The sequence below is a fragment of the Homarus americanus genome, unplaced genomic scaffold (genome assembly GCF_018991925.1).
Source record: "Homarus americanus isolate GMGI-L3 unplaced genomic scaffold, GMGI_Hamer_2.0 scaffold25827, whole genome shotgun sequence".
NCBI lineage: Eukaryota > Metazoa > Arthropoda > Malacostraca > Decapoda > Nephropidae > Homarus > Homarus americanus.
Window position 1 is genome coordinate 3,152,513 of NW_024738300.1, and position 24,588 is coordinate 3,177,100.

At 41.6% G+C, this 24,588-nt stretch overlaps 1 protein-coding gene across 1 annotated transcript in view; it reads right to left on the bottom strand.

Annotated features, from left to right (window-relative positions):
- LOC121874005 overlaps positions 1-19,828 on the bottom strand; it is a 32,677-nt gene extending 12,849 nt beyond the window's left edge. Inside the window, exons 1-3 of the mRNA XM_042377883.1 lie at positions 19,652-19,828; positions 19,302-19,401; positions 18,852-18,981 (exon numbers count right to left, since the gene is read on the bottom strand). Coding sequence (XP_042233817.1) covers positions 18,852-18,981; positions 19,302-19,401; positions 19,652-19,745 — 324 coding nt within the window. The 5' untranslated portion in view covers positions 19,746-19,828. The remainder of the gene's footprint in view (positions 1-18,851; positions 18,982-19,301; positions 19,402-19,651) is intronic.
- Positions 19,829-24,588: the final 4,760 nt, after the last annotated feature.

Here is a 24,588-nt window from a genome sequence, read left to right on the forward strand (position 1 = left end):
TACCCTGGACCGTAGAGTCATAGGATGAGAAGGTCCTGCTACCGGGGTTAGTAGATTATTCAGGTCATGATTAAACTCAGAGACAGGTTGAAGGTGAGGTGTTTCGTCTGCCTTATCTCTTGGGGAAGTGTTTGGAATGATTAGTTCTTGTGAGATTGTGAACAGCTTTAGTTTGTTAATATGGACTATACGTGGTTCAGAGTTATCAAATACACCTTCAATCTTATAATTAACGGGTACTTTCTTCTCAATAATTCTAAAGGGTCCCTTCCAACGTGTTCCCAGTTTTCTACTTCCGGGTTCAGATAAGTCGTTCCAAAGCATTACCAATGTTCCCACTTTCACTGTCAAAGGTTTTACTCTCGGGTTATAATACTGAGCGTAATATTTCTTGGCTCGATCAGAGGCCTGCTGGGCTCTACGCCAAGCGGCCTTCATTTGGTTGATTTTCTCAGCAGGGGTGTCCTGCCCATAGTGAACTGATGGACGGCTGTATTTAAGGCAAGCTGTACAAAATTTAATTGTTTATCCCAAGTGTGAGGATCATCGTGACTGAGAATGGATAGAGTGTCTTTGATGGTTCTATTTTTCTTTCAACCAGCCCGTTTGTTTGAGGATGATGAGCCGTTGGTGCCGTGTGGATTTTGAGAAGGTCACATACGTCCTTAAATATTTTCCACGATAATTCTTTACCCCGATCCGTAACTAAAACCTTGGGTGCCCCAAAATACGCAATAAAATTTTTAAGAAATCCATTTAATACACTTTCTGAATCTTTATGGGCTAGGGGTACTAAGACTGTGTAGCGAGTCAGGTGGTCTACAAGCACGAGAACATATCTGTTACCTGAGCGGCTACTATGTAAATCAATCAAGTCCGCTCCTACTCTGTCTAAGGGTGCCTCAATCTCTGGGAATGACTGAAGGGGTGCCTGAACATTGCAATGGCCTTTACATTGTTGACAAGGGAGGCATTGTTTCACATACTTAGTCGTATAGGTTAAGCTGTTTGGAAAATAAAAATAATTCTTGACCCGGTCATATGTTTTCTGAATACCTGGGTGACCTGCGATTTTAGCGGAATGAGCCAATTTGAGAGCTGTCGGACGTAGTACTTTAGGTATTACAAGGCGAAACTGAGGCTGGTTGCTACCCTCATCAGAGATGCGATTAGCGCGATTGACAGAGGAACAGGGCCTCCTTCTAGGTAGTTAATAATGTCTCGCCACACATTTTCTTGCATTTGTGAGATCTAAGGTCTCAATATTCAACTCGGCGTTAATAGTGGCGATGTTACTGCTCAGAGCGTCCGGTAAGTGATGATGATGATGATGATAATGAAGTAAAGTGGCAAATGACTTTGCACTGGGAAAGGGGAGGAGTGAGAGAGAGAGAAGTAAAGCATAGAAACGGAAAGAAAAGTGGGAGGGGTAGATAGCAGGTGGGCTGTCCACCTAGCGGAGACGAGTTGAAATGTTGGGGTGGTGGCCGCATGCAGCACACGCCCGCCCGCTCAAGGGAGGGAGGTGGAGGGGAGAGAGGGAAGCTAAGCTAGCTAGGTATTCATTATTGTAATGGGTGTTAATTTATGTTTGTCCGATGGTGGTGTTATTTGTTCACATATATGTGTAAAGTGGGTCTTGTTCTACTATGTCAGCATGGAGGCTCTTGGGCCACCAGCTGTGTGTTTTAGTAGTTCCTTCTTCTTTTAACTGGGAGAATAATGGGTCCTCCATCTCTTCAAGTTTGCTCCATATTCTCTGTGCTTGGCTGTGTGTACGTATGTTCAGTGGTTCGATATTGTATAATTCGTGAAGTTCGTGTATTTTGGTGGTGTATGGCGGGAGTTGCTTTGATGCTCTACGGATAGCTTTGTTTTGTAATGATTGAAGTTTAAGTTGGCTGGATTTGCTGATCGTGTTGAGTGGTATTGGTGGATACTCTAGGTGAGGGCGGACGAGTGCTTTGTATAGATGTAGTTGAATTTTGGTGTCCATTTTGCTGAATCGTCGTAGTTTCGTGAGTTGTGATTGGGCAGTCTGTTTGCGTTGTTTTACCTGTTTTGCTATGCCTGTTCTTGTTATTATGAGTCCCAGAATTTTGCCTTCGTTGGAGTATTGTATAGGTACGTTGTTGACTGTGATTGATGCAGGGTTTATTTTGGCAATGTGTATTATCATTAGTTTCTGTGTATTGGTTTGAATTTTCCACTTTTTTTCATATTCGTTTATTTGCTCGATGGCGTGGGCTGTTTTCCGTGCCATCATCTGTTTGCCCTTGCCTGGATGTCGGATGATTTGGGTGACGTCATCAGCATAAGCTATGTATTCTCCGTGTATAGGAGGTGGCATGTCCGCCGTATATATTGTGTAGAGTGTGGGTGAGAGGTTACTTCCCTGTGGTACTCCGCTGTATAATTTGATGCTTGGGCCTATGTGGTTACCTATGATAATTTTGGCCTCTCTATTGTCGAGGAAGTTACAAAGAAAGGAAGTAAAGTTGTTGGGAAGTTCTTGGGTGGTAATTTTGTATTTGAGCCCTAGGTGCCAGACCTTGTCGAATGCTTTTGCTACGTCCCTTAATACTACGTTACATTGCTCCTTGTTGTGCATTGCGTTTGCTATCTTTTCGTAAATTAGGGCTAAGGCTGTATGAGTTCCTCTATGTTTTCTAAATCCGTGCTGTCTGGGGTTGTATTTCTCTTCAAATTCGAGGTGTGTTCTCAGTCGGTGGTTAATTATTTTTTCTAGGACTTTTCCCGGTGTTTCTAGAAGAGAGCTTGGTCTGTAATTTGATACTTGGATTGGAGATTTACCTTGTTTTGGTATAAGTCTGATACTTGCTGTTTTGAATTTCCTTGGGAAGTAGCCAGAGGCAGGTGCTGCATTAAAAATGTTTCTGAGTTGGAGTATCACGTTGATTGGTAGATGCTGGAGTATGGGTTTGTTTATTTTACTGATGCCCGGGGCCTTGTTCTTGAAACTGTTTATTGTTTTGTGAATATCCTCTGCGGTGATTGGTTTCATCAGTGTGGAAAGATCGACGAGAGCGTTTATGTCTATGCTGGGACTTGGTTACCAGATGTGGGTTGTGTGTGTCATGTGATTGGTTACGTGTTGCTCGGTGTTCCTACAGAAGTTCAGGTTGTCTTCCTGGCTTATGTGAAAAATTTTGCTCCAGTATTTCCTGAATTTAGGTTCTTGTTCTTTGAGTTCAGTTAATTTGATTTGGTTGCTATTTAAAATGTAGTTTGATTCGTTGCTGGAGATTCCCATTAGGTTTTTGATTTTTCGCCAGAATTTTTTCGGGTTGTGGTAAATTTCTTCTGTGTCTGCTATTACTTTCTCCCAGTTATTCACGTATGCTTCTTTGGACATGTTTCTTAGTTGTTCGTGTATGTGTAATATTGTATTCTGTATTCTGGCGTCCATCCTTGTTCTATTATTAATTTGAATAAATTACTGAATTGTGTCTGTAGAATTCTTGATTGATGTGAGTATTGGGGGTGTGGTAATGTGCGGTGAGTGGTCGTGGGTATGTGGTGTTCCATTGCTTGGATCACGTTTCCGTACCATATCTCCAGTGTGTTGTCTATTTGGGAAGTGTGTTTGTTGTTTAGTTGTGTTATTTGGTGGTTGCTTAACTCCTTTTGGAATTCCTCCCAGTTGGACCGGCTGTAGCTGTATCTCATCCCAGCAGGGATCTGTATTGGCGACGTGCAGAGTGTGGCTACGATAGGGAGATGGTCACTGGTGGTTATTGGGCCGGGTTCCATTTGCAGGTTAAGATGGTGATGCTGGTTTGTTAGTACTATGTCTGGATGTCCGATTTGACCTGCTCTGATGTATGTAGGGAATTCCGGGCCAAGGTGTATTGCGTTGCCGTGACTCAGTAATGTGTTAAAAATCTTGCCCACGGCGTTGTTGTCCTGGTGCCCCAAGACGCGATGTCGAGCATTTAAATCACCCAAGAAATATGCTGGTATGTTTCTTCTCAGGAGTTTGAGCATGTCTGCTAGTGGGAATATGGGTCTTCTCGGAGGGAGGTAACAGGTGCCGATTATAATAGGTCCTGTTGGGCAGTTAATTTCGATCGCCAGAAAGTTTTCCTGAAATGAGTCGTGTATCTTGTGTTGTATGTTTCGTTTGATGGCTACGGCAATTCCATCATGTGGTGTGTCTTGAATGTTTTTTTGGTAGACTGTGTAGTTAAATAGTTTTATTTTTCTGAGTTTTTCTTACCATGCGAATTGATGAGAATAATATCTGGGTCTATGTTACGGTATGTGTTATATAATTCGCTTGCTCTTTGTGGGATCCATGCCAAGACATTATGTTGGATTATTTTAAGCTTATATATTATGAAGGCTGGTGCCTAGAGCTGGTTTGCGCCATTTTTGCTGACCGGTGCTCCCCTGACAGCCTCCTGTCCAGGCCCAAGCGGATCTTTTTATATGTTGACTGATCAACTCTCTCTATTCTGTTGTGTCTTGTGAGTATTCTTCCCTTCTTGAATAGTGTTTCAATATGTGTGTCATCTAGGTTTTTGTCTGAGTATGTGTATTTAATCTTGCCTTGCCTTATTTCTGCCAATAGTCTTTCTGTTGAGACTATGGGGGGAGCTGTAGTGGAGTAAAATCGAATACCAGTTTCATGCCCTAGGTCTTTGTTCTCCGCAGCAGGTGGTGCCATAGTTCCTGCTTGATTCTTTTTTTGGGTGTTGACTCTGGCGGCTTGTTCTGTTATTGTGGTGGTTTCATCTTCGCTTGCGTCTTCCATCGATTCTTCCTCGCTTGCTGGCTCGGGTTGTATGCCCGAGGTAGTCTGTTCTTGATTTGATGGTTCGTGAGTCGATGGTACTTGAGTTGCAATGATCTCTGATTTGTGAATTAAGGTGAAAATTTCAGTAGAAGGCACATCGTTTGGGAATTCCATATCTGGCAGGTTGTTGGCGGCGAACATGTCCTTTGCTGCCTTGGCAAAAGTTCCAGGTCTGGCTATATTCATGATGTGGGCGTGGATTATGGAGGTCATTATTTTTACGGAAAGATTATTTCCAAGCTGAAGCAAAATAGGTTGGTTTGCGGGGGGTGGTGTGGCGACTTTTTCGAGGATCTTTGTCGTTTCTCTGGTTAGTTTTGTCACAGCTGAATATGTCTTGTTTTGCTGTTCCTGTGTCTTCTCCCTCTCCTTCTCCTTCTTTTGGTTGACTATTGCTTTTCGTATGGGGCAGCGAGTAGCCAGTGTTCTATGATCTCCTTCGCAGTTTTGGCATTTGGGATTATCTTTGTTTTTGCACTCTCTGAAGGTGTGCCCCTTATTCCCGCATTCTGAGCAGTGCTTGGTGTCCTTGTTAGGGCAGTCTGTAGCCATGTGTGAATATTGGTAACAATTCCAGCATGGAATGATGGGGAAGAATTCCTCCTGCTCCACCTGGCTGCTGCTGACATGGTAGTAGGAGAGACAAAGTCCCTCCTGGATTGCTTTTTGGGCCATGGCTATTTCCGTGAATCGTATTTTGAGCATGGATGGCAGTCTGGGCAGCTTGACCACTTCCTCCACCTTGGCCCATTCGTTTTTGTCTTCTATATCAGATACCAATTGCTGTTCACTTGATTCTTCGGTGATTGCTTTATCTAGTCGTTTGACCACAATTGATTTCCTCGCTCGGAGTTGAGGAGGGATTGCAACTTCAAATTTCGCGGACTTGAGTTTCCTTGTGCTGTCGTTCGATAAGAGTAAGTCGACATCATTCTCAGTCAGGCACAGGGCGATGAAGGAGTCCTTGGTCGTGATGAGGTTGGATATTTTGATAAGTAGTGTTGCAGTAAGGAGTCTTGCCAATTCGGTTTTTCTTTCGTCAGTCACGCCCCCTTCATGGGAGCGTATCCGTATCCGGTGTGCCCTCATTCCAGAGAGTATGTGGTGGACATGCCACCCTTGCGTGATTTCAGATTGGAGACCTACCTATTCCAGGACAGGAGTTTGTTACAGGAATTACAACACTCCCCACCGCCCCTTGTTGGTCGAGTGGTCGTAGAGTGGTTCCCGCAACACTGTCCCGGAAGCCCCGTCAGGGGATCCTACTTCCCTAGTGTTACTGAATGCTCACTTATAGACGTGAGCTAGTGTACCTAATTAGGGGGAGGTTAGGGAATCAGGATTGCGACCCCCTTCCCAGGTGGACCCGCACGATCACGGTTACCTAGGAAGGCTCGGCGGAGGGATGGGTAGTGCTCCTGCCCCCTTTCTTGTTCACAAACTCCTGGGAGGGAGGTGAACAGTTACAGGGGGGACCCAAGGACGAATACACCTTAGGGTGGAGGTCCCCAGGCCAGAGCGAAAAAGAAGGAAGAAAAGAGGTAGAATAGCCACTGGTGTAAGTAGCACCGGTGGGGTCGCGGCACAAGTCCGCTGCAAGAAGCCGTTGCAGAGCACCCAATCAGGGCCGCCTCTGATCAGGAGTCACCCCTGATTAGTTGGGAGGCACAGAAAGGGCGTTGTCTGGAACAAGCTTCCCACGTGTCAAAGTGATGGTTAGTGAGGTGGTCGTTTGAGTTCAGTTCGTCAACGGTAAGAGATAGGCTGGCTGGCTTGGCAGTGAGGGGTCTAGAGAGACGTCCATTTACAACGAAGGCTGGCTGGCGAGTGTAAGATTGCCGGTAAGTGATGAGCGGCGCCGGGTTTATATATGATCTGTTACGAATGAGCGGTTAACTCACTACCCCAGCATGACATACGGGGACAACGTCTCCTCTTTCTTAAAGATAGTTGTTAGTGCACGATGGTCTGTAAAAATCTTAAAGTGGCGTTGAAATACATACGGTTTAAAGTATCGGACACTATCAACCACTGCTAAAGCTTCCTTATCAGTGATGCTATAGCGTAATTCGGCACCTCTTAAATTACGGCTAAAGTATGCTATGGCATGAGAGTTAATATCAAAATCTCTTTGCATAAGACACGCTCCTAAAGCTAGGCTGCTGGCATCAGCGTTGACCTTGAATGGTGCATCAAATTTAGATAACTTTAATACCGGGTCCCGAGTCAACTTCTCCCGTAGTTGATTAAACGCTGCTTGGTGTTCGGGTTCCCATTTAAATTTGGTCACTTGTGTGGGAGGAGCTGTCATAGTGATCTATGTGTCTACGAAAATAGCGACACGCACCTAGTAGTCGGCGTACCTCCGTAACGGTCCTGGGTCGGGGCATGTCAACAATAGCTCGGCACTTATCTGGGTCGGGTCTAATACCGTCTGGTGATAATTGGAACCCCAGGAATTTAAAGGTCTGCACGGCAAAGGTACATTTCTCCCCGTTTAATTTATATCCCGCTTTATGTTAGCGTCGCCTTAAGGTAAGCTAGTGAGTGTTTACCGAGGACGGGTGACAAGATGAAATTAATGGCTCGTTGAAATGAAGACGGCACGGTTTTTAAGCAGAATGGCTTGCGTCGAAACTGGTATAGGCTCACCCCATCAGAAAATGCTGTTTTAGCGCGATCTTTCTCCGCTACAGGTATAGTCCAGTGTAAGGGCGGAAACGATCCTCCGGCTGGTTACCACTGCTAACTCGCTTGTTTGCTGGTGCAGACGACACTTGGGCGGTTGGACAGAGGTGAGAACGGCAGCGACTATCTGGTTCACGGGCAGATTCATCCCAGCCGCCATACAGTCAGTATCGAGCTACTCGGCTGTCCGTCAAATTCTGGCTGTGATCTCGTCATAGGTCCTGGACTCGTAGGCTGTGTTCCCAGACCTTCACCTATCAACTGTCAACTCTCTGGTCATCTACCACTACCCATACCACGACCGTTAATACATCTCATTCCGTCTGTGCCCCGGTGTTCTGCCATTTCTAGACGTCGCTCGAGTGTGGGACGCTTCCCTACCCTGAGTGTGCATCACCGTGTTCCAGAACCTTCCCCCAGGGCCACTGCCGTAGGAAATATTTGTTCATTGTTTGATTCCATTAATTGCTGACTCCCCTTTATTGTTAAGTTCTATCAATTGTTGACTCCATTTAATTGTTTGAATCCATTAATTGCTGACTCCCATTATTTGTTTGATTCCTTTTATTGTTTGCTTCCATTAATTGTTTGACTCCATTAACTGTTGACTGCCTTAAGTGTTTGACTCCCGTAATTATTTGATGATTGTTGAGTGGTGTCAGAGTTTTGTGTTATATTTTTATAGTAAAGAGATGCCAATCTCAAACGGTTGTTTGTTATTCCTCAGAAAACCATGGTCCTTGACTTTCCTTTATTAAGATCCTGATTAGCCTGGTAAGGGATTTCTATCCCTAAGTCCCAGGCCTTTACATCCAGTAAGCCGCTTTAGCATCTAACGTAGTAAAATATCGTGCAACTCCAAAGTCATCCAAAATACCGTGAATGTGTGTCAACGGGTACGAATCTGCGACTGTTATGTCGTTAATTTTACGGTAATCCACGCAGAAACGAAATGACCCGTCAGGTTTCTTCACTAAAACAACAACCAAGGTGTAGAGCTAGGTTCAATCACACCTTGTTGTAACATTTTCTGGCATTCTTCTCTGATCACCTGCCGGGCGCACTCAGGTAGTTGCCATTGTCTTATTTGTACAGGCGCACTTTCTCCAGTAAGGATAGTGTGTTCTATATCACGTAAGAAGCCTATATCACCTTCATTTTGTAAGAACAAGTGAGGAAGGATAGTAGAACGCCCCGAATGTGGAATCTTTCAGCAGGATTCAAGTGTGTCAGGTTCAAAGATCTAATCATCCGGTCAACATCTGTACTTAGAGCGTGAGTTCGTGATAGCAAGGTTTGAGTTGTTGGCTGTGTCGGTCCTATGACTGACGCCGCGGGTATTATGGTAGCATGGGCTAATCCGTCCCCTTTTCTCAGGGACAGGGTGTTTAGTAACATTCATGACAGGAAAAAAATAGTGCGGTTCACTACAGTAGAAATGTCCGGCTCGAAATTTAGGGCAATGTATTTGCCGATGACCTCGCTGATTGCAATTGCAGCACACTAGCGGTGGTGGGCCTGTTGAGTACGTGTGGGGCGGGAGAGTCAACACGTTATAATGATGTTCATCGGCACCAGTTACGTAGGGTCGTGATTGTGCTATATCTATCACAGGTACGGGAGGTGGAGGGGGTAGCTTATGGAAAGCGTACTCTGTTCGTCCCAACTCCCAAATAATTTGTGCTTTTGCAGTACATGTTTTCATCGTACCTGATGGGTCCACACGTGGTGCTAACCAGGCTGGCAACCCTGAAATGTACAACTGTACAAGGACGCGTCATAGGCCTCTTGTAAAAGTTGGGGAGCAACGTTATCATTGTTTAATACTGAACGGAGACGTTTGGTGAAGACGTCAGGCGTCTCGTTATCTAACAACTTGATGTCCCGGCAGTGACTGCTTGCATCAGCGGCAGATATTTTAGTCAAGAACTTTTTCCGGAAAGCTGTCTCGATTTCGTCATAATCACAGATCCCCGTGAAGGCTCCTCTGTTGGGAGACTACTAGCAGCCCCACGACATAATGAGAGAGCGGCGGTCACATGGTCACGACCCTTGTGTAAAGCCCGGGTAGCTCTTGCACTGATGTCTAGCCATATCTCAATATCCTGGTTCTTGTTCAGAATACTTAAGTGTCTTAGTGTGTCTGGAATAAATACAGGTACGGTTTTCCGAATTGGCAGTGCAGACGAGTGAACACCTGATAGAGCATCGGTCAAGCTAAGTTCAGGGGATACAGGGGGAACATTGATAGCAAGAAAATCATCACGGGTCCTAGGCGATACGACATCAGGTGCCCGTGACGCGGGGGACGCACTCACAACACGCCATCTACGAGTAACCCGTGGTGGTGACGAATTACAACTACGTGAACGGCGAATAGTCGCGCCATCAGGGTGTACACTATCAGCCCTTGAACTATCTGGGCTATTGACAATCTTGGCACCGGCTCTGGTCACGGGGCGGCGTGGCGACATAGTGCAATACTCCCACGATCTATCAACACTCACAATTTGTTAAACTATCAACCAGTTGCTTCTACGTCACAATACTGAAACTGACGTTAACTTAACTCAATAGGGTATCAGAAGCTATCAAATAATTATATGCGCACCTCTCATCATCTAGATATTGGTGAGGTAACAATGTCACCAATTTAAACGCTGTTGAATAATATTTACGCTTCTCAAACTGTGAACACGTCACTCCAAAAAATTACCCATCGTTAAAATAGCAGGTCTTTAATGTGTCTAGAAATAACACTCATTTAGTTCTTCCAATCACCCACATGAAAAGTGAAATAACTTGTATACAACATTCTTTCCTGAATTGAATATTGTGGCTAAGAGATAATTAAGTACAGTATCACATTAAACGTTCCAGTCATAAAATTGAACACAAAAATAACTTAATGTAATTTATCTATATGTTATTCCTTTCACACTATTCTACTGACTCGTCACACAGTTATTTCTTAGAATATTATTATGGCCATTAAGCAACCCTCAAATCCCAACCTAATTCACCCATGAAACACAACACCTTAAGATAATATGTATTTGGTAGCGTAGCGAGGCAGCCAAGGCGCTTGAGACTTTCGTTATATGAACAAACACACCGCTCGTCACCATTTATAACAAAGGTTTTGTGTCTACTTACTTCACTCAGTCGGGGTGGTAGTGTAGTTGCTGAAGGGGGTCACTATGTACATTTGGTATCCATCCATCTGTTACTGGGGGAACCCTTTGTTTTAGATTAATGTATTTGTTATGAAGGGTAGTGGAAAGAGATATTTTCCATTTTAAGATTATTCAGTAAGGACGTGATTTTTTTTTTTTTAAGGTTAAGGTGTGGAAACGATGGAAGGCATTCTGGGGCTCAAGGCACAGCCAGACATGAGGGATGGAGAAGTCACAACATATAGTCTTGGGGGGAAAGGTTAGAAAAGAAGTTTAATGAGTTAAACAGAGGGGGACAACCCCCCTTGTTTTACATATTACAGAGTTTGTTGCCTAACTAAGCTAACCTAGGATTTAGAATGAGGTTGCACAATGGTTATTTTAGTAGACAATTACTAGATTTATTTTACAATTACAAGTTTATTAAAATCTTATACTGTATTAATTTATGGACTCACTTGATTGTGACTTGTAAAATGTGAATTTATATCATCTAAGTTTTAATCTCAGGTGGATCACTGTGGCGGACATAGATGGGCCTTGGGTTGGGGTGTTGTAGTGCGGGTAGACTCCGGGGCCACCAGGCGTGGGGTCTCCCTCCGTTGATGTCTTCCCCGCGTAGGTGGTCTGGGCTGTGAGGGTCGTTCAGGAGCTTGTCCCAAACCTTCTTCCCAAGGCGATGGAACCTGAAGTTGAGGGCCTCTGCTTTATTTCTTAGGTGTCTCCTGGTAGGGTGGTGCTTGGCCACTGGCTGACCTCAAACACTTGTTTTGGAAGCTCTGTAGTTGTTGTAGTCTAGTCTTCCCGAGTGTGACGAGTGGTATAGATGGGTACTCCAACACAGGCCTTACCAGCGCCTTGTACAGGTGAACTTGTATCTTTTCAGGCATCAGTTTAAAACGTTTTAATTTGGCCGCGGCGTCTTTGGCTTTATTTAGTCTGTCCTTCACGTGGGTAATGATGCCCGTCCGAGAAATGATGAGGCCGAGCAACCTGCCTTGTGTAGAGTACTCAATATCTTCGTCGTCGATCATCAATGGGGCCGGCTTGAATTTGGCTATGGGTATGACCTCAAATTTAATTTTGTTTGTTTTTATTTTCCATTTATTTTCATACTTCGAGATCTCCTCTATTGCCCGAGCAGTGAGTCGCGCCATCCTTGCTGTGGACCTCCCTGGGCAGGTGACGATCTGTGTTACATCGTCTGCATACATGACGTACTCGCTGCCGACGATTGGGGGTGGCAGGTCAGCCGTGTAGAGTGTGTAAAGGGTTGGTGAGAGACAAGAGTCCTGAGGCACGCCGCTCGATAGTGAGAATTCTTCTCCAAAATGTTCTTGCATCTTGATTTTGGCTCTGCGGTCCATAATGAAGTTGCACAGCAGGCGCGTCAGGACGTGACATGAGGTTGCCTGTGTCCAACCTATTTCTAACTAGAAACCCTGAGGAGGGGAGGGGGGTGGAACTCACTATACACCCGCAAAACTAAAGAGAAAACATTAGGTACACATTACCGATCCTTCAGTATCGACGGTCGCCGGGCCACACACAGGAACCTCACCCCCACACTTCAACAGCCAAACTGTCTGTCTTTTTCTTACACTGCCTATCCTGTTGTCGAGGAGGCCTTTTCAGTCTCCAATCAGAGTAGGTTTTTTCCAAGGGTCCTTATGTTCTATTACCCTCATTGGTTGGCACACTGTATAGGCGGGGCTATCTCAATGGCACCCCATATAGGCTTACATATTATTTGAGGCAGTAACTAATTGTTTCCATCTGGTCTGACAAGTGCCATACACATTGTAACGGTCGCTCACACGGGTGTATGGGTGCCTGCCTGTGTGAATGGGTGCCTGCCTGTGTGTATGGGCGCCGGTCTGTGTGGATGTTCCTGTTCATTACAACCTACTATATATACCTGCTCTTATTGTACCACCTAAACCGTTTTATCAGAAATTATCATGTAGATGGATAAGAAAATACCATTGCAAAAAGTATATTTGCCAACTAGAGTTAATCCTCTATCCTCTTGTTCAACATTAATACTGTACAACCCATGTTGTACTGCTCCCCCTTTAAACTTTTGTTTTTCAATTCTACTGTAACTTATGTATATACTTTTAATAAAAAAAAAAAAAAAAAAAAAAAAAAAATATATATATATATATATATATATATATGTATATATATATGTGTATATGTGTATATGTATATGTATATGTATATATATGTATGTATGTATATATATGTATATATATATATATATATATATATATATATATATATATATATATATATATATATATATATATATATATATATATATATATATATATATATATATATGAATATGTATGTATACAAGTAAATCACTGTAGGTGCACATGATCTAGGTATATGCTGATAACCACCAGGAAAGACGAAAACACGAAGTTCCCAAGCGCTTTCGTGTAATTCACATCTTCAGGGTTGAGTACAGACTAAAGAGAAATACAAAACTAGGTGTATATATACAGAGGAGGGTGAGACCAGGTACACAATGGTCAGGTATTAGGTAATGACCCTACTAATCTTTAAATAGCACACAACGGTTGGTAGTCGGGTCAGAGGGTAAGGTGACCCAACCTTCTCACCTGGTTACAAATCTTCTTAATTACAAAATTGTCCAGTTTGTACATGCCATTACTCAAATTCATGTTGAATGCTTAGGTATGTTTAATGAGACTAGATTCTATGATGTTCCTACTATCAATTGTCACTGTTTAGCGGGGTATCAAAGGATCTCTTGAGGGAATCTAGCCGTCTGGGTTCCCAGCTGACGACGGGACGATCGGTGGGGTCATCAGCTCTCCTCTACCTCGGCTCACAATACCACATGTTTCAAGCAGCTTAGTGAAACCCTCTTGCTAACGGGAAGCTAAAGCTTCTCTCAACTGTACAAGGTCTGATTGGCTCACTCCCTTCCGCTTTATGGATGTACCGGGGGGGGGGCGGGAGGGGTAAAGTGAAGCTAGCTGAGTGATACAGGGTCGCACACTGGGGCCAAGAGTCAGTGGAGTTTAGAGATACACTTTCCAAGGTCGAGAAAGGCTGATTTGGGCCTTCAACTACGGGTGCCTGTTGGTTGTGCCTTAAACGACTACGGAGTGCAGGTGGAATCTGTGTGTGTGTTAGGTTAGGGAGCATGGTTCACGGGTATTGGACTCAGTAACGTCTTTATAATAGTGACAATATATTTGTGTGTAGTTAATACTATTTTTTCAGTTACTAATGTATGCTGTGTGCATTTAAAATTTCTTTATAGTTTCAATCTCTGATATAACCTTTGTTGCCCAGAGTAGTGTTTAAGTTAGGTTAGGAGGTGTGCATCTGTTGGTGTAACATAATTATATTGAGTGCCCTTAAGGCCTATTCATTGTAGAGTATTTAATTTCTTATTTTTTAATACCATTTCCTCAGTGACTGATATTATTTTGTTGAAAACACTTAAGGCCTGCATCTGTTGGTGTAACATAATTATATTGAGTGCCCTTTAGGCCTATTCATGGTGGAATTAATAATTTCTTATTTTTATACCACTTCCACAGTGGTGGATATTATTCTGTGAAAACCCTTAAGGCCTGTTTCATGTGTGCAAGCAACATTTCTTAATACTTCAAATTTATTGTTGCCTGAGTTTCTAATAATGTCAATATCATGTATAACTTTTATTCCCCAGAGTAGTGTTTTAAGTTCAAGTTAAGAGGTACGCATATTGGTGTACCATTATTTGATTGTGTTTGTAGTGTTGGAGGGAATATAAGTGTCTAAATTTTACAGTGTGTCTCATTCATCCCAGTCACAGACGCTATCCTTCCACGGGTCACGGACAAGTCATTTTGTTTAGTAGATTTAAGTGTTCTTGTGCTGGTTCGGGATTTTTCTCAAAGGGGCGCTTCCACTGCCATTACCATCTAATAATCTTTAATAAACCCCAAGTCAAGTGAGAAATTAAAGTCCAGTAAATTCCGACCGGTTTTATATATATATATATATATATATATATATATATATATATATATATATATATATATATATATATATATATATATATATATATATATATATATATGTGTGTGTATATATATATATATGTATATATATATGTATATATATATATGTATATGTATATATATATATATATGCAAGTAAATCACTGTAGGTGCGCGTGATCTAGGTATATGCTGATAACCACAAGGAAAGAAGAAAACACGAAGTTCCCAAGAGCTTAGATGATATTGATGTGATAACCGTGGTAACATACTGATATTTTCTTATTACCACCATGCTATTGTAGTATTCCAGAGGATACTAAATGTCACATAATACTTCCTTGAGATAAATTTACAGTATATATCAGGTGCCTACAAGAGAGCTCAGGTTCTTAACTGGCTCAGCCATGTTAATATTGTAATTATCATCCACTCTGTATCTGTGTTTTTTTGGCTAAATAAACGGATTCAATTAAATTAAATTGCATTCTGGCTTCACAATGAGGAAGGACTTACTGGCGTTTGGATGGCACCCTATATATGGACCTCGTGATGTCATCAGGTCCAACCACTTTTTGATGTCCTCCACTTTTCCTGCTCCTGTTAGGTCATCAGCGTATGCCACTTGCTTGACCTCATTTTTTTCATATTGTATTGTATGTTGGAGCACAGACAGGACTAGTGCGTACATTGCCATGGCGACAGGGTCCCCCTGCGTTGTTCCCGCACTTGACTGACTGACGGTATTTCCTCTTAGGACCTTGAAGCTTGTTGTATAGGGGTCTGATGGGTTCCTAAAGGTGTTTTCAACATACATTGTGAAGCTTGGACACTTGATCTTGATGTTGTGCAGTGTAGCCTTGCGGTTGATTATGTTGAATGCATTGGAAGAGTCAACCAGGAGTACTGCCTCAGAATCACGCAGTTCAAATATGTGTCTCATGGCGTGAATGGCAGGTTCCCCGCCAGCCTGGTGGCCAACACATACTTGCAGGTTCTCTGCAGCTGCCCTGACATCGTCATTTACCATCTCCATTATGCATTGTCCAATGATCCGCCAAAGCACTTCCCACACCCTGAAAGGCCTACATCCTGGATTTTTATCCAGTGCGGCAGGCCGTCAGAACATGAAGGTGATGACAACACGAGGTTGCTAGCTTTCTTGCAAGGGAGGCGATGGCATTGCAGAGATCACTTGCATCGGAGCCAAACTTGTTAATACTGAGGGTGACTCTCCAACCGTCTGTATCCAGGCCTGAAGGGCCGGTACCTCCCTGAGTCTTCAGTGCATTATTCCACACCATTCATCCTGTAATTTCCTCGAACATGACAGCATTTGGAGGGATATAGGCTTCCTGGAACCTGATGCTTTCCTCTTCACTTGCAGGGGGGATGTTTTTCCTTTAGTTGTTGTAATGTCTAATTGTTTGTTGGCAGGACACCACCGGAAGATTTCTCTGAGAGAGCTTGCCGCCAAGGACACTTTTCCCACCCGCATCTTGTTAATAAGCTTTCTGGCAACATCCTCGGTGTTTTGCTGTCCTCCTATAAATTTTAGTCTCTCCTGCAGTGTTCTTTACTCACGTAGGAGATCATCAAGGGCCCCTTTCTGCCAAATTGTCAATCTTCTCTTCATTGCTGCCACATTTCTTTGCACTTAGACCTTGCGTGTGTTCTCTGAAAGAATAGATGGGGTATTATTTCCACTATGGCCTGAGTGAACTCGATTATGAGGCGAGTCATCTCCCGAATAATTTTTTTAGTGGCCGCACACTTGGGTGGTTCAAAGAGGTTAGCTGACGACCACCTGACAATTTCTGGGTAGGTTTCTTTAACCCATTTATCAGCATTTTCCATCAACATGCCATTCCACTGTGGTGGCTGTCTGTCATTCACCTTGTGGACATCAGCTACTATTGGAGCAGCATTTATTAGTACTACATTTTCAGACTAAGTTGACTCAGTGCTATCATTCCGGATATCATCCAGCGGTGGTGTCCAGGCGATATAGACTGTGTCCTCCCGTGACGGCTCCCTGGCCTGGGGAGACCGACAATTGTTCCCCTTTCTGCGCCCAACACATCAGCGGTTGTTTCTCGCACACTCACAGCTTGTGCAATTTTGGTTCCGGCTAGGACAAATGCAGCAAAAACAGTTGCCCGGCACAATGCTCCACACTTCGGGCAACAGGAATGTCTGCCACTGATATCTGCTTTGGTTTCATTCGGAGGAAACTATTTCTTACGAGAAAAGGGCAGAGAGGTGACAGGTTGGACTGCAGTGTCCGGGTAGTAGGGACATACGTAATAATAATAAATAATAATAATTAACGGTTTATTGAAAAAATTCTGCAGCCCGAAGGCTGAAAATATACATTGGACATAAATGACTTATTACATACATTGGTGGTTTAACAAAAGCCTTCATTAGAGAAAGGTAAAGGAACATACAGTGAACATACAGATTAATGTTGGTGTTGAACAGCAAACTCGTAGTGTAGTAACTCCCTCCCAGATGGTGATAGGAGGAACTCACGTGGTGTAGTAGTTCCCTCAGATGTTGTTATGAGGGACCTGGCGTGGTATAGTAATTCCCTCGCTGATGGTGTTATGAGGGACCACGTGGTGTAGTAATTTCCTCACAGATGGTGTTATGGGGGACCTCACGTGGTGTAGTAATTACCTCACAGATGGTGTTATGAGGGACCTCACGTGGTGTAGTAATTACCTCACAGATGGTGTTATGAGGGGCATCACGTGGTGTAGTAATTCCCTCACAGATGGTGTTATGAGGGGCCTGACGTGGTGTAGTAATTCCCTCACAGATGGTGTTATGAGGGACCTCACGTGGTGTAGTAATTCCCTTACAGATGGTGTGATGAGGGACTTGTGGTGTAGTAATTCCCTCACAGATGGTGTTATATGAGTGAGGTTTGGTCCCAGGCCTTCCTATCGTAGACGGATTAACACATCGGTGGTTGTTTTTTGGGTCTCGCGGGGGCCGTTATCACTGGGTACCTGGGACCTCACTGTGTGAAGGTTAACTTGGGTACGACTGTTACTATTGAGTTGTTCCCACTGACTTAAGCACTGTTCACCACTGTTCACCTCTGTTTAACACTGGTTCCGTTCCTTTCAAAATGAAATTGTAACTTCTGGCGAGAACTTGTTGATATTCCGGTGGGGAGGAGGGTTCAGGGGAGGGGGTTGTTATGGGCCAACTTAACAGTTGACCTGGCTGCTCCGAGAGGAGCGCCAGGTACGTCTTGACCCTTCGGTGGTCAAGGATGCAATGGGTATGGATGTGTAAGCCACCCCTGGGGGGATGAAGGCAACAGTCTATATCTATGGCGGGAATAATCACAATTTCTATGATCACACTGATGTAAGTATGTAATAAAGTCTTACTTTGTCGGGTGTGGAGGGTGGCTGGCACTTCCCGAGGTGTCTGTTTGCGTGTGGGCAGTGGCAGCAGGCATAGAATTGTTGACCATCTATCACTGGCCTTAGGGGCGGGAGTCTCGAAACCGTTCGATCTTAAGTAGGCCTACCACACAATGAGGCGACCGGCATTACCAACCGTCACACTTAAAACTCCCCTGGTGATCGCTGGTACACGCATGGAAATTTGCAATCAATGCCTTAAGGGATGAGGAGAATCTTCAGTGGCAATGTTTAGGGTGAAAGTCCGATACTTACCGACACACTGTGAAGTTCTGTTCCAGCCTACTGAGTATGTCCCCTCCAAAATCGCTATAAACCAGGGAGGGCAGGGCACACAATTACACCCACGCCACGCTACTACTACTACTACTACGTCTACTACTACGGCTGATGAGTATAAATATAATAGATTTGATTTGTTAGGAACAAATACGTACAAAAATATAAACCTTAGTGTAGAATCTGATACATATTTTAGTAGCTTATCGTAAACATTAAGTACACATAGTGATAGAGTGAAAAGTATTTAATGCTGTCTTTATTGTGAACAGATGTTAAAAATCATAGAACCTAAGTATAATAATAAAACTTTTATGTGAAAAAACTTTACATCCAGCAGGATTTAAATGCATGCATTTTAATACTAAGTGAAATTCTACTGCACATGCTGGATACTGGTTTAACGATTAAATACCCAGAGATTTGTGATAGAGAGATTTGAGGTTACGGTAATTTTCTGTGGCGCCTGCACACAGGTCGTTGCATTTCCAACACTATACTTGATCCACTTGTCCATCAGTCCTGCTTCGTGTATTGCCATAACCCTTCGTACAGTAATTGAAATGGATTAATATATATATATATATATATATATATATATATATATATATATATATATATATATATATATATATATATATATATATATATATATATATATATATATGTATATATAACTCAATGGAAAAGGGAATCACTGGAACACTAAGTGTTCCAGCGATTCCCTTTTCCTATAAGTTTTTATTAATATTTATCTTCTCAACCTTTCCCACTGTGGATCTGCAAGATATATCTCCATCCACACTCATTGGCATAATACACATACAATTACTAGAGTCAATAATAAGACTAAGACATTCCTCACCTTTTATTAATGACAGGAGTGAGAGGGCTGTACTTCTTGAGAATCATAACGAAGGGAAAAGACAGGACTTTTTCTCTCGACATGTAGTAGTCGCATCGACCTGAAGATATGTTGAAAAATTAAGTTTTAAGTGACCATCATTGTGGGTTTTCATGTGCTTATTCATCGAAGCTGTCCATCAATATGGATTGTGAATTTTTGGTGAATAGATACGCTGATGAAGCACATTTCCTTAAGGACTATATCCATATGGACGGTTGTTCTTTAAAAAGAATGGATGTAAAAAAGGAACACATGAATGTTTCACCAAATATCTAAGAACACTTTTAATCAAGAATAAAGATATTAACCTGTTCGTGAGACATCCTGAGCCATTGAGTTTCTAATGTTAATATCAACATCGACGAGGGTGTGGCCGCCGGCTCTCACTAATGTATCAGCCATCTTGGGAAACTCCCCCAACTGTCTGTATATGATACGCCCAACTTTCTTGAGGTCTGCCACCTCACGGTATATCCCAGACGCAGCGGACTTGAAATTTAGGGAAAAGCATCAGCATAGAATTTTAACGCGTAATATTATAAATTGTTTTCCTTGTACGGACATTTTAATGCAATAATTTACTTCATATTTAGAGCATATTATGATGCTTAAAATATATGTGGGAAACATAAGAATTATAATATCCTACACAATCTTTTGGTTTTAAAAGGGGTAAGACATTAATGTTAATAGACCTCATACATTATAATAAAAAGGCAATATCAAGCTTATTTATACATAATATGCTAAGAAGTAAATGTTAGGGATATTAATAATCAAATAGCATTTAATGGATCCTATTTAACGCTTTAAAACTGATCTATTAAACGTAAAGTAAATGTATAATTAAAATAAATTGTACACAAGATATAAATCCTTCTCCATATAATATGATTATTGTATTTGAAGGTTTTAATTACCAATTATAACAGACATCTCTTATTCATCTCCCTCAACAACTTTCCCAACAGTCTAGTACAGTATATTACACAGTACAACTGATTAAACGTAAGAAGACCATATAAATGATAGAAGTCAAACTGTCCCATTTTTGTGACTTTTATCGTAGAACAGGATTTCTTTTTAGTCTCGTCTTTGACTTTGTAGTACTTCGAGCGCTAGTGAATTCTTTTGAAGAACAAAAGACCAGCTATCATGATTAACAATAATAATAATATTATTATTAGTATCGTGATTCACTTCTGAGGTTATTGTGCATCGACATTGTTATTTTTTTGACAAATACGCCATACACCTCAGTTAATATCCTGTGCAGAAAAAACGGTGTATGAAACATAGGTATATTAAAAGTAGCCTAAGCTCTACGCTATCTGGTATTTAATTAACTAAATATACGAGTTCAATAAAACAGCCGAAAAAATGTTTACCATAGTTGTTAAGGGAACTAGATATGAACATGCCTGTATCTGATAGGACAGTAAAGAGTTTTCTTGCCATATCATGTTTACAGATGGGTCATCTAGCACGTCCCGGAGGCTCTGGTAAGGTTGAGGAATGTGTCTCACGGCCAGGAGGGCCATGAGGTTGCCGGCATAGCTTCGTGTTAACACCAGCGTCATCATCATCCACACCGCCAACACCACCCGATGCCACCACCAACAGTCACCAGACGCACAAATGTCTGACAAATATATATATATATATATATATATATATATATATATATATATATATATATATATATATATATATATATATATATATATATATATATATATATATATATATATATATATATATATATATATATATGCAAGTAAATCACTGTAGTTGCGGTAGATCAGGTATATGCTGATAAGTTATCAGCATATACCTGGATAATATCATTTGCATATGTGCATATGCAAATGCATATTTGCCATTTTGAGCTAAAGTGCATATTCATATTTTTGTTTTTATAGGCATATATTTGGAAAATTCCAAAATATTATAAAACATTCTTCAATCTCAAGAGGGAAAAATTCACGAGCATAACAGCAACGCTGGGGCAGAAATTAGTGATATTTGAAATATAAAAGTCCATTTTATTTGCACTAAAACAAAATCGAAAATACGCGATTTTGTTTTGGCGTCATATCCACAAGAAATATACTTAAGTGACGTTTATATAGCTCAACATTAGGCTGTGGTTAGCTAGGCCGTGATTGGCTGGTCAGTGGACATGAACATAAGAACGTAAGAATGGAGGAAACTGCAGCGGCCTATTGGCCCATACTGGGCAGTCCCGTTTACACCAACCCCTATTGTCATATAAGCATCAACCTATGTTTAAGTATTCAGCGTATTCGAGTTAATGATGATTGGTAACTGTTCCATTATCACCACCTGTTTCAAACCAGTGTTTACCTATTTCCGCCTAAATCTAAATTTGTCTAATTTAAAACCATTGTTGAGTTCGCTCCTGGTTGGATAGTTTGAGTACCTTTGTAATGTCCCTTTGTTTAGCCCTGCCTTCCACTTGTACACCTCTATCAGGTCGCCCCTCGCTCTACGTCTCTGTGCGTGATGGGTTCGTGTTCAGCCAGGCAGGGTCTAGATGCACGAGATCCATTAGTTCCCTCCTGACACTCTTTTGTTCTTCTATTTTCTTAAAAGGAAAATACTTTTTCAGTATTGTTTAATAAATTACTTTATGTCAGTATATTGTTTTTTTTGTATTTAATAAATTCTTTAAAAATCTTACTTCGGCGACATCCTGTCTGGGAAAGTAAATTTACTGAGAAAATGTATAGAAAAGGAGTTATTAACTCAGTAGTTATTATTTATTAACATTTTAAAGTGCATATTTTCTCAGTTTTACTGCATATTTGCATGCATATTTAGCCATTTTTAAATGCATAATTATCCTAAGCTTACAGATAACCACAAGGAAAGAAGAAACACGTTCCCAAGCACTTTCATGTAATTCTCTTCAGGGGTGAGTACAGACTAAGGAGAAGTACAAAACAAGGTACATATATACAGAGGAGGGTGAGATCAGGTCCATAATGGTCAGGTATTAGGTAATGACCCTACTCATCTTTAAAAAGCACGGCAACTGTCGGTAGTCAGGTCAAAGGTGTGTGACCCAACCTTCTCACCTGGTTACAAATCTTCTTAATTACAAAATTGTCCAGTTTGTACATGCCATTACTCAAATTCATGTTGACTGCTTCGGTATGTTTAATGAGACTAGATTCTATAATGTTCTACTGTCAATTGAATTACAAGGTAATGTTGAGGAGGCAATATCCCAGTCAATGCAATGCTTATTATCCCTGAGATGAACAAATAGAGCATTGGATTCCTGGCTTGTCCTGACACTATATTTATGTTGTTTAAGTCTAGTTACAAGATCTTTACCTGTCTGGCCTTAGTAAAACATATTACATTCCTTGCAAGGGACTTTATAAATGCAACCCATTGTGTTGGGGGAGTTCTTGATTAACATTTGTTTAACAGTGCATGAGTTTTAAAATGCCACATTGACGTTCCAGGTTTTAGTTGTAAAGAACTGCATAGAACTGATCCCAAGCCCACCCACCATAAGAATTCTTAGTATTACCATTTCACAAAAATTCTCAAATTCTCAGAAGCCTCTGATGCTGCACTCTGTGAAATGCTTTGCTAAAGTCTAAGTAAATAAAATCGTAATTTTCGTCATTATCTACTACCTCGGAAGACTTTCCTAAAAAAAATATCAGCAGATTTTGTTAGACAAGATTTTCCCTTTGTAAACCCATGTTGAGAGTCGTAGATTAATTTGCTTTTCTATAAATGCGATCGGATGTTATCTGCTATAATTATCCAAGAAATTTCACTACTGACGTCAAACTGATCAGCCTGCACTTGGACGCTGATGCTCTGTGTCCCTTTTTTGAGTATGGGTACTACATTTGCCTGTTTCCCCACAAGTCTGGCACAATAACCCAGTGTCTAACAATGATTTTGTAAATAAAAGCCATTTAGGGGTCCGCTTAATCTGTTCCCTACACTCTTCAAGACCTCGAGGAAAATTTCATGCTGCCCTGGGGAATTTGGTCTTTTTAGTTTATTTATCTTCTAAGAACATCCTCTTTTGTGATAGTGATATTCTTAATTCTTCTTCCGTTTTCTTAAATATCGTTCCACCTCTGGAATTTCATATAGCGAATTTCCTTTGTGAAAACTGATAAGAAGTGGCTGTTCAATGCTTTGCTTATTTCTTCACTGCCATTCTCTTTCAATTCTCCTCCCCGACTTTTAAAGGCCCAACTTTGTCCTAGACCTTTGGTTCTATATACCTGAAAAATCCCTTGGGATTAGGCCTTGGATTCTCTTGCTAATTTGGATTTCATAGTTCCTCCTTGCTTTCCTTACATTTTTCTTAACATTCCTAGATAGTTCATTATACCTATTTCTTATAATGTATATTCATTTTTTATTCCTACATGTCATGTTTAAGTTTTCTGGTCATCCAATCTTGGCTCATTCTTATTTGACCTAATTTTTCTGTATGATATAGTTTGTTCTTGTGCTTTATGTAGCAAACTAGTGAACAGCATTATAGTTATGATCAATTGTTGTGTCATCTATGACCTCACCCCCTTCAACTGGTGACTCATAGACTGTTCCCAGGTGACCTCACCTAGGTACCTTCTTAACCCCGATATAATCCGGCATTCGAAACTTTGGGGATTCCCTGAACAGATTGTCATTGATTTTTTCGATTCCCAATTTAGGGTGAACCTGATTTCTCTATGATCACTGTTACCTAGTTCTTCCCCCTGCTGTGATATCTCTGATAATATTTTTCTTTTATTTGTTAATACTAGGTCTAATATATTGTCACCTCTAGTAGGTCTCTGTAATTAGTTGTTTCCAAAAAATTGTCCTGTACTGGCCCAGGAAGCTCCTTCAGATTCATAGTCACCTACAATGTTAAGTCCCAGGCAATATTTCTGAAGTTGAAATCCCCATAATGCACAGGTTGTTATATTTGCTGCCCTACTATTCTCACATATGGGCTGAGCTGTTTCCTTCCTAAGCCTTGTACAGTAAATCACCCCATAATTAGTTTTTCTTCCTTCCGTGATTTCTACCCATACAGACCTCCGGTCTTATTTCAATCTCTTTATTGAATTATTAATACAACATTTTAATGTATCCATGACGAAGAGTGCGACTCCTCCCCCCTTCCTACCTTTCCTGTCCTTGTGAAAAAGGTTGTACCCTTCTATGTGGTACTCTGATGAAAAAATGTTGC